The 18,318-nt window shown below is 40.2% G+C and overlaps 1 protein-coding gene across 2 annotated transcripts in view; it reads left to right on the forward strand.

Annotated features, from left to right (window-relative positions):
• The window catches only part of LOC126267117 (endoplasmic reticulum-Golgi intermediate compartment protein 3), a 92,895-nt gene that overhangs the window by 34,713 nt on the left and 39,864 nt on the right, over positions 1-18,318 (forward strand). Inside the window, exons 5-7 of one of the 2 annotated variants that reach the window (XM_049972030.1) lie at positions 1,965-2,032; positions 2,176-2,341; positions 10,358-10,415. In XM_049972030.1, the coding sequence (XP_049827987.1) occupies positions 1,965-2,032; positions 2,176-2,341; positions 10,358-10,415 (292 nt within the window). The remainder of the gene's footprint in view (positions 1-1,964; positions 2,033-2,175; positions 2,342-10,357; positions 10,416-18,318) is intronic. The other variant, XM_049972031.1, reaches the window with a different exon arrangement.

Genomic DNA, 18,318 nt, shown 5'->3' on the forward strand with positions numbered 1-18,318 from the left:
CTCTCGAAGTTTGGCTTATTCACAAATGCAACAGTAGCTTGGCATAATAAACAAATGTGTGGACCATTTCTTTTTGTGACAAAAAATTCATGTTCCTATTCGGAATAGAAATGATAAATTTTACGTTTATTTTATACACCAATCATTATGTATGAGGTCACAGAACTATGTATTATTTTCTTAATACAACATCACTTGTGAAGGCCTTAATGACAAAATCTCCCTGATAACCTAACATGAACATTGAGATAATATTCTCTTTGTCATGGCGAATTGTATTACGTCGTGGAAGTTGGTAGTGCACCATAATGGGATGAAACTCACTGATTTCTCTCAACACATACTGAACCAATAATGCAAAAAAATGAAAGAAATAATGTAGCAATGAATGGCATGCAGGTGGTATGTAATTGATCTGATACAAGAAACATTATTATGTTTGATGAACACAGTTTTAGATGTTCAAGAAAGATGTTTGTACTGCATTTGTCAACTAATACAACAGACTTGGGCGAATGAGCATGCATTTTCAGTGCTTAAAAAAAATAAAAAATGATGTTTTTACTAACAATTTTCCCTTTATGCTCACAGTACTTAGGGCATCTTTCAAGGAAGCACTAGTGATGTACCATTAGATCATGCTGGACATGTTTCTGACCCATGCTGTAGACCAAGCTGTTCCAGCTTAACTGCCCATCAACGGACATCCAGATGCCCACACATTGTGGCGGTCAGGGCTGAGTAAACACTGACCCTTCAGTAGTCAGGAAACTTGGTTATAATCTACATGACTATACTGTCCTTGTCGAATACACACAGATTGTGGTGGCCAAGTGGCTTGTACGAGTGCAAAACGTGCAACAGAACTGTGATGGGTAGTATGTACTACCTTTCGCTGTCTGTGGGCAAGCTAACAGTTGTGCCTAGACACCCATAGGCCACGAGACATTGTTGAAATGGCCTGCTGTTCACCTTGTCAGGATTTTCACCAACAGATTGTGCCTGTCCAAATCTGGTCCACAAACACATTATTTGTACTTGTACCAACCAACTACAAAGGTGTAATTCTCCTATTACCCTCTGTTATACAGCAGTAGAAGAACTGTAAAATATCTTGTACTGTGTCTTCAGATACCATTCACCACGCTATGTAATAAGGAATATTGTCCCCAGAATCCTTTCCATTTCTCCTAAAATGGTATTCTGTCCCTTTTTTGCTCTTACATCTGACCTTTTGTCGATTTCTTACCTTTGTGTGAAATATCCTGTTGCAAGATATGTCCCATTCACCCATTCAGCACACATTATTTCTCTGTGTACATCTGTCCTCTTCAAATTACTGCAAAGTATGTAACAAAAGGTACATTTCATTGTATCCAATGTTAAATTCTCATCCTGCTCCATTGCAAGATATCTATGTCATAAATGTGTAGTGGGTTAAAGAGGCCTCATACTTTCTTCCCAGAAACCTAGTTCTGGAAATTTCATAAGTGGATTGTTGCGAAATGTATGGCATCTTTCTTTGAGCGTCTACCAGTTAGAGTTTTTCATTGTTTCTGTTAAACGTCCTCATTAATTAAACAAGCCTATGGTCTTTCACACCAACCTTCTTTGTATATATGCTCAATGGCTCCTTGAGCAGCATTCAGTTACAAGTGTTTTGTGTGCAATTTCTTTTACGAAGAAACTGCAATTTCCCAGAATTATACCAGTGCTGTACATTGCCAATTGCTCTATTTACAACTGAGAGACTATGTGGTTGTTCCTACTTCATGTTTCTACATATTGTTACACTTTTGGTGTTTAGTGTGTCTCTAACAAGTCTTGGTGTAACATAACAGAACATGTGTGATGATTATTGAGCTATCAAAAAATTTGGGAGCATCCTTGCCAATCAGCATCTGTAAATAATTTCAGTCTGTATGGAAGCTCAGAGAGATGTTTGTGTTATGTACTGATATTAGTTTTTGCAGGACAGTAACACAACAAAGGAAACTTGTGGAAGCTGCTATGGGGCTGGTGGACCAAATGAGTAAGTTGCCATATTGTCTTTTTTTGGTACAGTTGAATTATTCTTTTGCCAAATTTTGCTAGATAGATAGTGTCTAGTACTTAAAGACAAAAATAGGTTGTATATGTGAAAATTTGTTTTCTGAAAATGCTGTTAAATTTTAGGTGTTGTAATACATGTGAGGAAGTTAAACAAGCATACAGGAGAAAACAGTGGGCAATTGACAAGTTGCAAGATGTTAAACAGTGTCAAGTGGAGAATTATTCAGACAAACTGAAAACAGCTTTTACTGAAGCTTGTCAAATATATGGCTACATGGAAGTGAACAGAGTAAGTAAGAGTACTGCCATTTTTACTGTTTACCAGTGCACTTTTGTATCACAGTTTTATTATATTTGCTAAGCCTTTATTCGTGAAAAAAAAAATTATATTGTTCTAAACAAGAGCAACTCATTTCATAAGTGGATAGCTTACAACAAACAAACAGAAAACGGTGTCGGAATTTTATTTTGCAATTTATTATTTTAATTTTAGATGTGTCTTAAAAACATATACACGCTAAAATGCATTGTTCCCTGTTTGCAGATTCTTGAGATTATACATTGTATAAACTTTAATGTCTTCATCTTGACAACTGTGTAGAATGGGCCTGTAGCTATATGAACTTGTATATGTGGGTAAAATGATTTTTTTTACAACCACCCTTTGAGTTCATAATTAATGGCAGAGGAATAATGAAGCCAGAGATTTGAGACGTGATGATGAATGTTTAATTATTTGTCTGTATCTGAATTGCTGTAACAGATACCCAGTAAATAACAAACCAGTGGTGACTTATGAAAAGACATTTCCTTTTGGATACATTAAATCTGGAGATAATTTTTCCCATACTCCCAAGACCACACACAATTTAAAGTTCTTAATTTCAGAAATATGGTAAGGGCTCCTTCTTCACACTTATTTAATTAATGGACTTTGCATCCTCAATAGCCCTTCATCTATGACAATCTGTACTGTCTTCCTTGCATGCAAGCAGTCCACCTGCTTAGCTGGGTGGTAACATGCTCGCCTCCCAAGCTAGTGGGCCCGGGTTCGATTCTTGGCCAGGTTGGAGATTTTCTCCGCTCGTGGACTGGGTGTTGTGTTCTCCTCATCATCCTTTAATCCTAATCACCAGTGTGCAAGTTGCCCAATGTGGTGTTGAATGAAATAAGACTTGTACTTGGCGGCCGAACTTCCCCGAATAGGGGCCTCCTGGCCAATGATGCCATATGCTCATTTCCAGTTTTCTGCATATAAGCAGTTGATCTCTTTGTGGTTGATTGCATATTTTACTTATTTTTTAATTATCATCTTCCTCATGAACATCACATTTTTTTTAAAAACAAGGTTAGATATTTGTCTGCTTATTTGACGTTCTTTTATACTAATAAAGTACACTGCTAGCCATTAAAATTGTAACACCAGGAAGGACAGGAAGCATATACGATACTGTAGGAAGAACATACGATTAAATTTGCAGGGCACCAAGTTCAGTACACAGAACTGCCACCTCTGGCAACAACAGTGGCTTTAACCTGGGTTAGCGCTAAGGCAGACTGAGTGTGGACGATAGATACGAGTGCACAAGAACCTCGTTTATCCAGACTGGGTGGGACAGGACGTAATACAGATTGCCAAACATCCAGAAATATTCTACTAAATGCAAAAACTCTAATATCTACTGCAATGCAGACCTACAAACCCTTTATTTTGCCACAACAGGAAAATGTTCTTAGGCGATTAAACTTGAGAGTTGCTGCAGCCTGTTCATATTTATGATTATGTACTGAAACAGTGTGTTTGTGTATTTTGTTTCAAACTTGTGTGGCATTTTAGAGCAGTATGATTGTGTAGATAGGGGTTTTTTCAGAGAAAATTACTTCTTCAACTTTTTTTAAAGTTTTCTGCAGCCACTGTGTCCCACAAACAGCTTTTAACCATCACTGAAAACTGGCTTGTGCCTTGATGAGGTTTCCATCTTTCCAACCAAGCTTGGCTGACTGTGCAGTGATAATCATTATTGGGCAATTGCTGTTTAAGTTTAGGACCTTTTCCCACAAGATAGGATTGCATATTGGAACACCATACTCTTTTTTCCTCACTGAACCAAATGAATATTGCTTCATCCAATGTTTTCCTTCTTGCTTACTTTATTGTACCACAGTTCTGCAAACTGTCTTTAGTTATCATTTTGCAGCAGAGGTCTTCAGCTTCTTTTTGGTTCTTCTTCCAGTCTGACATAGTTGATATCCTTATACCATATTCTGCAGCTATGTTTCTCTACAGTTCTCCTTTGTCTGTCCTATTTAGCGCTTCCGACTCTTTGTCCATCAAAACAACCACTTTCTTTTGCTTGGATGCTAATTCACTTACACACACTCAAAACAAGGAAACAAACTAACAATACTGGTACAGCTTCTTAACTCAGTAAAGAACAGACCCACACTGACTGCAGTAAAGGTTACTAAAATCATTAGACTGGTGATCTGTATGTCATCTGTGGTTCCATCATAATGACTGTGCATATACCATATTGTACCAACTGTATACCATCCTTTTTATGTTAAAAAAAGGACAAGGTAACAAAAAATGACTGTGGATAACCCAGATTAATGAGGACTGGATAAAAGAGATACTTGTATACATCATTCCATGCTGTTCCAACTCGGCCAGAGTTTATCAATCAGAGTGGTTGGTGAGTGGTGACATGTTAATCTTTTGGCAAATCATGATCGGACCTTTCCAATGTGCGAGAGACCTGGGAAAGTGCTGGCTAGGGCATCAGTTTAAGTCTCCCTGTATGTTAAAGTCCCCTTGTATGCAGGTAGGTAAGGGAAAAATAGGCAGCATTCCGTCTTGTGTTACCTTGCAGAAAGATAATATCACAGAAATTTTGAAGGTAGGGAACAGTCACTAGCCTTAACAAAACACAAATGTAATAGCTGCTGTCCAAATTACTCACTGGGTGAACCAGAGATCATCATGTTCTGTAGCCAATTGCTGCCCATACCTTCCTATCATGTTCTAGGCCTGAAGATGAGAAATGAAATCTGATGTTTGCTCTCATTGGAACAACTAGACACGGGTTCTCCAGTTGTGAAGCAGTACACAGAACCAAGACTCATCTGAAAAGATGACACTGTGCCACTCCTTCGTCCAGTGTTGTTAAGCCCACCACTGTAGGAGCACCTCTCTCTGTTGTCGTATCAGGTGGTTGCCATGCTGACAGAGGATCACACTCTAGAAACTATCACACTGTCTTTGTACATATTTGTCTTGCAGCAGACAAGCCCATTTCCTGGCTCAAGGTATGTAATGTGACTCCAAGAATCTGCATGGCTGAGCAAACAGTATGTCTGTACTCCCAGTCATTAGTTACTTGGGGCCATTGAGATCCTCCATGACATTGAGTATGACCCCCCAGAACACATCAATTTTGCATCTTCATAATCGTCATGGAATCATGACACAACATGAGCATCAATATTGCGGAGTGATAAACTGCAGTCTCAATAGACCACAGTCCTGCTGCTGTCTAATTACAGCTCATGTTGGTAGAAGTTTCTTCTTGTTATGTGAGGTACAACAAGATCCTACTGACAAAAAGCATTCAAATGCTATTTCTGATCAAGTACCCCCTTAGTAATCTTTCCATATACACAGAATGTAGACAGTCTTATCTTACCTAGTTTGTGCAGATGTGCTGAAATGCATTTGTTTTGCATCTGCACAGATGTGACAATGCTGCAGAACTTTCCCGTCAGCACAGATGTCTTTTCTGTAGCCAATGGTAGGTACTTGACCCAGAAGCAGGGGAGTGGGACCCCAGAGGAGGAAGAACTTGATACAAAGCGAAAGTCAGGTCTTTGTTAGCCATTTTTAATGTAAGAACTGATTGTCCCAGCCTATCACCACTGACAAATAAACACCTAGGTCAGCAAGTCCGCCCATATGATGCACCTTGTGTGCCATTCATGATAACTTTCTGAAGTGCTCTGCTGCAAGACCCACACCAGCTCATATGCATCCACATCTATGTCCGCTGGCAGGAATAATAAATCCCTTCCCCTTGAAAAGGCCACATAGGAACAAAAATGGGCCGGTTTCTGCCATGACCTCTGTTGCAAAACCGGAGGAGGTGCGAGATTCCCTGGCAGCAAGTCTACCAAAGTAGGTAGTGACGACTCACCTCTCAGAATGGCAGAAGTTTGCGATTGGGTGCAAGGACTCATTCACAGCCAAGTGATGAAAGGAGAGTACATGTTTCAGATCTATGGGCTCAGCATCAGAAATAATGACAGTGATTGCTGCTCGCACCATATTGTGCAGGCCAAAATAGTATGGTAAAGGGCACAGTAGGGGACGGCAGTGGGTGTGCGTGCTGTCGCAGTCGGAAGCCTTGTATCTGGAAGACACAACAACTGACCCCATCGCCTGGCACAAACAAAGGCCGGCCTTTGTAGCCCACCACAACACCCGGCAGCCACTGCTGCTGCTAGCCAATAGATCAGGCCCAAATGACATCCCTGAAGAAAATGTGGTGGGCTGTGACATTCTAAGGCATGCGACTTGAGGTGTAACAAATTCAAAAGGCCCCATAGCTAGCATCCGTGCAGATGTTAGGCCAGCCTGCAGCCATTTATCAGTATCACCTGGTACATAGCTAAAAAACTAGACAATGCACTGTTGTGGAATGAGGCACATCCAGATTTCTTTATTTCAGTCTTCAAAATTTTTACAAGTCGCTTCACTTATGCGTTAGTAACTGGGTGAAATGAGCAGTAGTCTGATGTTAAATACCATTGCAAGTAGGAAAATCACCCAACTCCAGCGACATAAATTTCCAACTGTTATCATATATGAGGAGCTGAGAAGAGCCCTCAATGGAAAAAATGACGTACAACTCACAAATTGTTGTGAAGGACAGTTTGGCTACAAACAGGAAATTGGACAGTGCATCCACCACCAACAACCACGTTTCCAGCAAAGGGCCTGAGAAGTTGTATACCCTGTCCCAAGTGTGTTCCAGGACTGGCCAAAAGGAATACTGACTCAGTAGTGCAGCCTGGTTTCCTTCACAGGCTGTGCACATCCATACAAGATGTTCATTGTCACAATCGTATCATCCTGTAGATGTATCGCCATGCCAAAGCCTCCATGTGAGATATACACCAATGTGACACATGCATCAGCTGCTCTATGTGAGGATGTAATGCAGGAGGTATTACTGGTCCACAGCTGTGCTTCTTCACGACAAGCATGAGAACCCATGGACAATGTCAAAAATGTGAAAAACGTATGCCATGCCAAATTCGCTCCTGAAGGAGGAAGCTCGGGCCATCGCGACTGGACTGCTGAGATAGGTTTCTGGAAAAGAGGTGTCAGGGGCCGTGGTGGCCGTGACTTCCTGCCCAATCAAAGAAAAACAATATCTGCTGAAAGGTATCATCCAATGTGAAAACAAAAGACTCCTGTCAATTGAACTTAATTTTGGGTCAATGAATGTCAAAGCAATAATTACTGAGAAAAAATTCCCCTTCTACAATTGGTGTGGCCAAACAGTGAAGTCAATGGCTTCTGGTCAGTGATGAGTATGAACCTTGCTTGGTACAAAATACTGTAAAACTTTTTAATACAGGAAATGATAGCCATTGGCTTTTTTTTTGTCTGTGAATAGTTTACCTTGTGTCACTGATAGCGTCTTTGATGCATAAGCAATGGGGTGCTCAGTGGCATATGGGTTATGATGTGAAAGGACTGTACCAATGCCATACTGGGACGTGTTGGTGGTCAGTATTAAATGCTTACCAAGCATAAAAGCAGCCAAACAGGGAGCAGAGCACAAAAACTGCTTGAGCAACTGAAAAAAATCCATTGACAATCTGCAGACCATGTTAATTTTATGCCCTTTTGGAGCTGGTTAAGAGAATGGCAGATGTCTGTGTCCTGGGGAATTAACTTAGTATAATAAGGAACCTTGCCCAGAAAGGACTGGAGCTCCTTCATGTTCTTGGGTGTTGGCACATTGACAATGGTATTGACTTGTTCATCTGTTGGGATGAGGTCATCTTTGTTTGCACATGGCCTGAAAGGTGCACCTTAGGGGCAAAAAACCTACATTTTTTTGTAGAACTCATGACCCAGGTGACATCAGGGTAGTTGATGCAACAGGGAATGTCCTTAATAAATGCTCCATGTATCTTTGATAAATTCCTGGGGCAGAAGAAATTCCAAAGGGCAAGCAACTAAACTGATAAAGCCCAAAAGGGTCAAGGGCATTAAGAAACAATGAGAAGTAGCATCCACTGGCAAACACAGATATGCATCACATAAGTAAATACAGGAAAATACTGGGCCCCTGACAGCCTCACCAGCACTTCCTGTGAATGTGGAATACAATAATAAATCCATGACACAGAGTACATTGACGGTTTGTTTGTAATTGCCACAAAGAGCATTCTGCCATTTGTCTTGTGAATCACTACCAAAGGGGTGGCCCACTGACTAGATGAAATAATGGAAACAACACCACGTTCCTGCCAATGCTGCTGCGACTCAGCCTTGAGTTTGTTGCAAATGGCAAAAAGGATAGGGCAGGAGCAACAAAATTTTTGGTACTGATGATGGCATTAGGAACACATGGACCTCAAATTTTTTGCCCAGCCCAATATATTCTCAAACAGCTGGACATACAAATTCAGTAAAGAGTCCAAAAGGAAAGGTGACTGATTGGTACATTAAGTCAACTTTGTCAACAATCTGGAATCCAAAAACAAAAGAAACATTTTGTGCCAACAGTGAATTTACCAATGGCAACGTAAGTTGCATTTGAGCATTCTAATAACCTGAAACTTCCTGGCAGATAAAAACTGTGTGCTGCACCGAGACTCGAACTCTGGACCTTTGCCTTTCGTAGGCAAGTGCTCTACTGTGCCATGGGAGAGAAGGCTTTTTTGCAAGCATCTGCCCTGTCACCAGCACAGCATGAGAGCAAAGCAATTCTGCATTTGGTTTGAGCAGCATCTACTCCTGCTGCAGCTATTATTGCTTCTGGAGGCATAACTGTTCCTGCCGCCATTGCAAAAATTACAGGTCCACGGTGCCCACAAATTAACACTATGAAAATATAAATAAATAAAATATTCACACATGTAAGAAAGTCCTCCATTGCAACTCTGGTATCTGTACATGCATGGCAGTGCCCTGGAACAATCCTGTCAGAACAAGTGTGACTGCTCTAACCTAGCCAACACTAGGTGCTCAATCCAAAAGTTGGGGAGCAGTACTCTGGAACAGGAACATCTTGATATATGGGGCAGTCTACAAGGGAGCAGAGAGTCTGAACAGTGCATAGAGACTGGCATAGAAACAAGCACAAAATGCTACCTGTACAGATCGCCAAAACAACTAGCATGGGAACCCAGAGCATGGTGTGTTGTGAAAGCCAGTTAGCCTGTCTCAGTGTAAGAGCTAACTGGTCCAGCACATTGCTGCAGGCAAGTAAACATCTGGATCAGCAGTTCCGCCCATACAACACTCGATGTGCACCACCTGTGATTGCTTTCTGTACTACTCTTTCGTGAGACCCATGCCAGCTCTTCTACATCCATAAGAATGTATGTATGTATGTATGTATGTATGCTGGTGCAGATACTACAATTTGCATGTAGAAGCATGTAGTACACTTCATGACAATTTGATGGTTGATGCATGCTGCATTCATAATGCTGCAATTTCAGTTTGCAGCAGTGTGTTTCTATTTGAGTGGTTGGATTTTGAATGAATAGTATTTTTTTTTAAATGGTCTCACAAAAAAGTTAGGCAGATTGTACAAGGCATTGAGAAGATGATCCCCAAAGAGTCCATTTATTATGAATGATTTGACATTTTCATCAAGTCATTTCTACTTTCTTGACTCAAAGATTATGATATTCTAGAAGATGCTAGTTGCACGCTTACACTCTAGCTGCAGACGGCATTTTGTTAATTGTAAAAACTGACTCTTCCATTGCTGTAGTGGGCTGGAATGAAAAAGTGAAATCCTTATTACCACTTTTTTCTGTTTGATTTGCTATCTCTTACTCACTTGTGCCCTGGATTCCATGTAAAAAGAATTTCCAAATACATCTCCCCCAACAAAAGCTCTGTGAGTATGATTTCTATAAAGATGCTAGAATACTACTTTGTTCTCTTCAGATTTCCTGTGAAGTCAACAAGTGATTCATATTTATGTAGCCACTGTGTAATCTTTGTATTGTTTCTGTCACTAACAAAACTATACAGATTATTTTATTTTTACTTTAGGTAGGGGGCAGTTTCCATATAGCACCTGGCCAGAGCTTCTCTATTAATCATGTGCATGGTAAGTCAATATATACAAATGGCCAGAGGAAGTACCAAGGTAGTATGATAACAATGAAAGGTAGTGTGATATGGGACATTAAATCTGGGCGCAAGACTGGAACTTGAACTTGCAAAGCTGTCTTTTGCAAGCCATATTCTTCGAATTGAGTGATTCTGCCAGGCTTTACAGATAGATTCAAAGCATAATCAGACTGCTCTTATTTCTCCATTCTTTTCTATGGGAATACTCCTGTCTACAAAAGTGTAACCCAGTTCAAGTACCAGTCCAGCTGGCAGGTTTAACATGTACAAAGAATGATCACTCACCAAACAGTAGTAAGAGAACACACATATAAAGATACATTTGCAGGCTTTTGGAACCAGTGGCTCACTCTTCTGGCATAAGGGTTGAAGGGGAAGCTCTCAGGTTTTTACATCTTGCCTGTAAGTCTCCCCTGACCTGGGGTTCTGGGTGACGTTTCCAAACTGTATCTATTTTCTGCAGTTCCCCAGTCCTTTTCCTTCATCTGTCTTCATTCCCCTTTAAGCCTTCTGCCAGAAGAAGGTGCCACTAGCTCCAAAATCTTGCAGATTTCAATATCTTTATATACGTGTGTTCTCCAGCTGCCACTTGGTGAGTAGATTTATTTATGTATCCAATTTCCTTACATTTTCATTGATATTTCATAGACAATAAGATATTTTGTTCATTTTAGCATAGAATAAGATGTGTTGTCAGCATTACATTAGTTTATTTCAGTTTCTTGTTTTATTTTGAACTCGTATAAAGAGAAAGTGAAAAGCACTGCATTCTCTTGAGCCATATAGTGATAGAAATGCCTCTTAGGGAGTCCAGTTGTTCCATAAACCAATATTTCTGAGTACCTACTATGGTACATGTAATACATCTTGTGTCGCCTTTCTATGTAGATTAACATAAATAAAATTATACTTAGAAAAAGGAATGACACAGAGTGAACAATGTTGACCTATGGAGACCCTCACGAAGCTATACAACTGCTTTCTGTTCATGTCAGTCAAACAACTGTACATTCACTGTGAACAGAAAGCATAACAAATTTGTCACTCAGCTGTAGCCACACCGGGCAAGCAGCCAGAGCCAGTTTTCATTCTCATTGTTCCACAGTGTCACAATGTAAGGACTATGCTTCTTGTTAGGCATGAGCATTGAGAATTTTTCAAATTCTGCAAGATATGCTCTCATTTAACACACATACCGTAATACATATCTACAGTGACACTCAGCCCCAGTACTAGTTCCTGACATATCTACACAATAGCCCACAAGACAATTGTTGTAATATTGGTGACTTTCTGTCCAATTGTGTATGGAGTGCAGAAGAATAACACTGTATGCCGTGGCCAACAGCCTCAGTCCTCTTTATTTTAATCCCATAATCCGTGTGTGGAATACACGATGAAGACAGCATACTGCTTCTCTGCTCTTCGTCAGATACTTTTTCCAGAATTTACCCACAGTGTTTCCAAGGACAACATAACCTTCCTTCCAAAGATTTCCATTTACACGCCATGAGAATGTTTATTACTCTTTTGCATAGGCTGTACTACTTTTTTTTCTAATTTGTTTAATGTCTGCTGTTGTGCCACACAACTGTTACTGTATGGCATGGACCAGAAGATGCAAGTTAAATGTTGCGAAACTGATAGTGTGCATCTCTGATCGACTTAAATAAATACAGATTGGTGGAATGACACAGTCAAGGCAGCCTGTAAAAGGAAAAAGAAGGCGTATCAAAAATGGCTACATACTAGAACTCAGGTAGACAGAGAAAGTTATGTTGAAGAAAGAAACAAAGCCAAACAGATAATTGCAACATCCAAGAAGAAATCTTGGGAAGACTTTGGAAACAGGTTGGAGACCATGGGTCAAGCTGCTGGAAAACCATTCTGGAGTGTAATTAGCGGTCTTCGAAAGGGAGGTAAGAAGGAAATGACAAGTATTGTGGACAGGTCAGGAAAACTGCTGGTGAATCCTGTGGATACCTTGGGCAGATGGAGGGAATATTTTGAAGAGTTACTCAATGTAGGTGAAAATACAATCAGTAATGTTTCAGATTTTGAGGTAGAATGGGATAGGAATGATGATGGAAATAGGATCACATTTGAGGAAGTGGAGAAAATGGTCAATAGACTGCAGTGCAATAAAGCAGCTGGGGTGGATGAAATTACGTCGGAACTCATCAAATACAATGGAATGCCAGGTCTTAAATGGCTACACAGGATAACTGAAATGGCCTGGGAGTCGGGACATGTTCCATCAGACTGGACAAAAGCAGTAATCACACCAATCTTTAAACATGGAAACAGAAAAGATTGTAACAACTACAGAGGTATCTCTTTAATCAGAGTTGTGGGTAAAATCTTCTCAGGTATTGTTGAAAGGAAAGTGCAAGTATTAGTTGAGGACCAATTGGATGAAAATCAGTATGGGTTTAGGCCTCTTAGAGGTTGTCAGGACCAGATCTTTAGCTTACGGCAAATAATGGAGAAGTGTTACGAGTGGAACAGGGAATTGTATCTATGTTTTATAGATCTAGAAAAGGCATATTACCGGGTTCCTAGGAGGAAGTTATTGTCTGTTCTATGAGATTATGGAATAGGAGGCAAACTTTTACAAGCAATTAAAGGTATTTACATGGATAGTCAGGCAGCAGTTAGAGTTGACGGTAAATTGAGTTCATGGTTCAGAGTAGTTTCGGGGGTAAGACAAGGCTGCAACCTCTCTCCACTGTTGTTCATATTATTTATGGATCATATGTTGAAAACAATAGACTGGCTGGGTGAGATTACGATATGTGAACACAAAATAAGCAGTCTTGCATATGCGGATGAGTTAGTTGTGATGGCAGATTCGATTGAAAGTTTGCAAAGTAATATTTCAGAGCTAGATCAGAAATGTAAGGACTATGGTATGAAGATTAGCATTTCCAAAACGAAAGTAATGTCAGTGGGAAAGAAATATAAATGGATTGAGTGCCAAATAGGAGGAACAAAGTTAGAACAGGTGGACGGTTTCAAGTACTTAGGATGCATATTCTCACAGGATGGCAACATAGTGAAAGAACTGGAAGCGAGGTGTAGCAAAGCTAATGCAGTGAGCGCTCAGCTACTATCTACTCTCTTCTACAAGAAGGAAGTCAGTACCAAGACTAAGTTATCTGTGCACCGTTCAATCTTTCGACCAACTTTGTTGTATGGGAGCGAAAGCTGGGTGGATTCAGGTTACCGTATCAACAAGGTTGAGGTTACGGATATGAAAGTAGCTAGGATGATTGCAGGTACTAGCAGATGGGAACAATGGCAGGAGGGTGTCCACAATGAGGGAATCAAAGAAAAACTGGGAATGAACTCTATAGATGTGGCAGTCAGGGCGAACAGGCTTAGATGGTGGGGGTCATGTTACACGCATGGGAGAAGCAAGGTTACCCAAGAGACTCATGGGTTCAGCAGTAGAGGGTAGGAGGAGTTGTGGCAGACCAAGGAGAAGGTACCTGGATTTGGTAAAGAATGATTTTGAAGTAATAGGTTTAACATCAGAAGAGGCACGAATGTTAGCAGTGAATAGGGGATCATGGAGGAATTTTGTAAGGGGGCTATGCTCCAGACTGAACGCTAAAAGGCATAATCAGTCTTAAATGATGATGATGATGATGATGATGATGAGCTACAGTGGACTGTTGGGCTTTTCATTCAGTTTTACATTTTAATAGTTTTAAAACCAGTATTTAAACACCAGTTACCATGAAGTTGTTAATCAGTCAGTAATGCGTAACTACTGATAATAATTCCAACCACTAGAGCAGTAGTGTAGAATAAGTCTTACTAGTGTATTGTGTGCAATTTCCTTTACAGTTTCATTACACTTCCCCAGAATCATGCTAACAAATGTATCCTCCATTTATCTTCTATAAAGCTGATTTCAGATGTTTGCCCCATTTCATATTGCTTTACAGTATGACCTGCAGATTGGAGGGAGACTCCTTAGCAGTATATCACTAATCTTTGTCAAGTGCTACTAAACTCTCATTAACTTGATTTTATTTATATTCAAAGGAGCTGCCATTTGAAGCAACAATTTATTCTGTATTTTTTTAATGAGCAGCCAACAAAAACACATGCTTGTAGGAAAAAGCAGCAACATTGCAGGCAGTGAGACTGCTATTAACCATATCTAGCGATGAATCTTTATTGAGAACATTAATGATCCTCTAATGCTTCCCTATGGCACACCCAATGTTGCTTGGACTCCTGCTGAACATTTGCTTTGCAGTGTCATGTGCTGGATTTTATAAACCCATAATTCTTTGAGTAAATTGTATACTTGTTATTATACTCTGAGTGTATCATGGTTATCAGCAGACAAAATTGCACTGTTCTGAATGCGTATTGAAACTATATTAAGACAGAATCTACCTCTCTCCTGTGTCTACTGTTTGTGAGTGGGCTGCAGTTTTGAGAGAATTTAGCACAACAAATTTATCACATTGTATATGAACTTCAGCTCAAAACAAGGTGACATCATTGGTTGCCCACTTGTCTTTTCTTGGCATGCCCTCAGCTTCATCTTCCTGACAGTGTTCATACACATAACATTGAGCTCTGAGAGGTCCTGAAGGCACTGCAGCAGATAAGGTGTCATCAAGCAAGGAAGTTTTTGTCTTGCTCAGATTCCTGAAGCCCTAAAAGTAATGTGACCAAATGAGAAAAATCACCCATAACATATAGGACCACCTTCCTCTCTGCAACAGTAGAAGGTGTGTATATAATTTGAATGGGTACTGGACCAGGAGAAAATATGGTGAAATGAGCAAAGAGATATGGCAATGCAGGAGGCATGCAGAGATGACACTGTGCCATTCTCCCACTGGCCGTAATCACAGTTGTGTCAAAGACATGTCCAACATGCAGGATGAAAAATAGCCGTACTTCATACAGGAAACTATGACAAAATAAACTTTACCTTGATATGTTAACTACACCCGCTGACAGAAAAACCCGTGATGGAGTCCCTCAGTCAGTAAAGTCATAGGATCATTTAATTTCACCTTGATACTCTTGAGTATAAAGCACTATCCATTATGCATGAGATTATATACCCCGGTGTGATGAATGCACAATGTGTGGCTGAGGAGGCGCATTTTGCTTCATTTTAATGGAGTGTGCTCTTTATTATGATGAGAGGACGGAAGCAAACTTAAGTGGGAACCTGCCCTTTATTTTAACTGTTCACATTGCTATTTTAGAAAGAAACATAAAATTTTGTGTGTTGTCCAGGCTAGAAGTAGTTTGCTCAACCTTTTAATTCAATAAATGGCTGGCCATGTTTACTTATTGTGAATTTTGAGCTCTTTTGCTAAGGAATTTGCAATTTTTAATTTGGGATTTTTTAACTGACTGATAGATAAAATGACAGACTTCTGTGTGGTAAGAAAATGTGATATTTCTACTGTACAAGGGTAATCCCAAAAGTAAGGTCTCCTATTTTTTATAAGTACAGAACTCTGTTTGTGTGGCAGTTGGTTACACTGTTATGAAGAGTGCTTCACGCACTGTGTGTAAACATGCGCACACCACTCTGAGGCGCTCAGTCTTGGCTTGGCAGCCTTTGAGAATGGAGCTCCCGTTGGATGTTACCACCAAGTGTGAATTGCACGCAATTATTCAGTTTTTGAATGCAAAGGGCACTGCACTGATTGAAATCCATCGCCAATTGACAGAAGTGTATGGTGAGTCATGCATGGATGTCAAAAATGTTCGTAAGTGGTGTAAAGAATTTGCAGCTGGTCAGACCGAAATTCACGATGAACAAAGGAGCTCGAGACCATCAATTTCTGAGGAAACAGTGTTGACGGTTGAGCAAAGCATGCGTGAAAATCGGTGGATCACCCTGGATTATCTCTGCATGTTGGTTCCTGAGGTTTCCCGAAGCATTGCTCACAGATTTTAACGGAAACATTGAACTACTGGAAGGTGTGCGCAAGATGGGTGCCATGCATGCTGACTGAGGGCCACATGCGGCAATGAGTTGATGCTTCCTGTGCATTTCTTCACCGCCTTGCAGCTGAACTGGACAATTTTCTGGACTCAGTTGTCATGGGTGACGAAACCTGGGCATACCACTTTACACCTGAGACCAAGCAACAATCATGCCAGTAGCGGCATCCTTCTTCGCCAAAGCCGCGGAAATTCAAACAAACACCGTCTGCCGGTAAAGTCATGACAACCATTTTTTGGGATCAGAAAGGGGTATTGTTGGTCGACTTTATGCCAACTGGGACCACAATTAATGCTGACAGGTTCTGTGAGACTCTGAAAAAACTCCAACGGGCAATTCAGAACTGGAGAAGAGGAATGTTGAGCAAGGGTGTACACATTCTCCATGACAACGCTCGCCCACACATCATTCGGCAAACTGTTGTTGCCCTGCAGCAGTTTCAGTGGAACATAATCACCCACCCACTCATCACCCTATAGTCCTGACTTGGAGCCCAGTGACTATCACCTGTTCCCTAGTTTCAAAGAACATTTGGCCGGAAATTGATTCAGCTCCAATGACGAGGTGAAAGAAGAGGTTCATAACTTTCTGAACAGCATGGCGGCGAGCTGACATGGGCATACAAAAACTGCATCATCTACAAAATTGCATCGACAGAAATGGTGATTATATCGAAAAATAGCTAAATGTTCAAGCTGTAAACTGATGTAAACCATTGTAGAAATAAACAGGTCTACGTACTTATAAAAATATAGGAGACCTTACTTTTAGGATTACATTCCTAATAGTCTCTACATTTTATCTATTTTACCATGTGAAATCTAAAACTTTCCCAGCATATAGATTGTTCCATGAAATTTCAGGTGAACTGCCAGATGTCACCAACTTCCTGCCACAGTCTTCTGGGCATCTTTGGGTGTAGCCTAGCGAAAGTGCACTGAGGTCTCCTTTTTAATATCACTCTCGTGCATATGTTGTGTACCCAGTTACCAATTTGCATGTGTTGCTAGGGTGCTTGTGCATCTTTTGCAAGTTTGTGTGTTGGTATGAGCACCTTCCATCTTCACAACTACACTGGCTACATAGAGCACGAAGTTGTTCTTCAGCAGAATTAGATGCATTATCTAACTGGAAACTGCCATTCCAATTGACAAGGTCTCCAGACAGTCATAATTCCACAGATTCATTGATAAGAGTGTTCCAAAAGTTTGAAATATGGACTACAATTTCTATTTTATTGTATTTCATGGGAAGACGAGTACAAATACGGTGCTCTGATAGGAAGGCAAATTAACATTATTGGTTGAGGGGGATCAATTACTGCGACAGTATCAACATACAGAGACTGCTGTAAATCCAAAATAGTGGGGGAAAAAATTGAACACTATATGGTTGTAATTATTACACATATTTGGGCTGCGGCTCTGGACGTGCTATGTGAAAACCTAAAATTACAAGGAAAATGATAAATTAAGTAATGTCTTCTATACAGAAAAATTAGATTGCTTTCTTTAAAAGCTGATTAAACTAGTTCTTCAATTATTCCAAACTGGCCCTTCCTCTCAAATTAGGATTTATGAATTTGAACACAAGTTGTAGACTAATACAGCTTCATGCAGTGTAAAACAATAAAATGTACTTGTTTCTAACTACTACCAAAACTCTGTGTAGTCCTGTCATTCCTGTTTTTAGATAAACTGTTACTTACCTATGAACTTAGAACAGATGTTCTAGCAGATCAACCAAAAATGCAACAATTGAAAGTCCAGTACTGACACTGCTGCAAGTGGACTGTTCATTTTGTTCTTGTAACTTTATTTGGGACCGCAACAGGTGCTACACGGTTTAACTATAGCTCTGTGAACAGATACCTGATAGCTGCACA

This window comes from Schistocerca gregaria, chromosome 4 (assembly GCF_023897955.1).
Source record: "Schistocerca gregaria isolate iqSchGreg1 chromosome 4, iqSchGreg1.2, whole genome shotgun sequence".
Taxonomy (NCBI): Eukaryota; Metazoa; Arthropoda; class Insecta; order Orthoptera; family Acrididae; genus Schistocerca; species Schistocerca gregaria.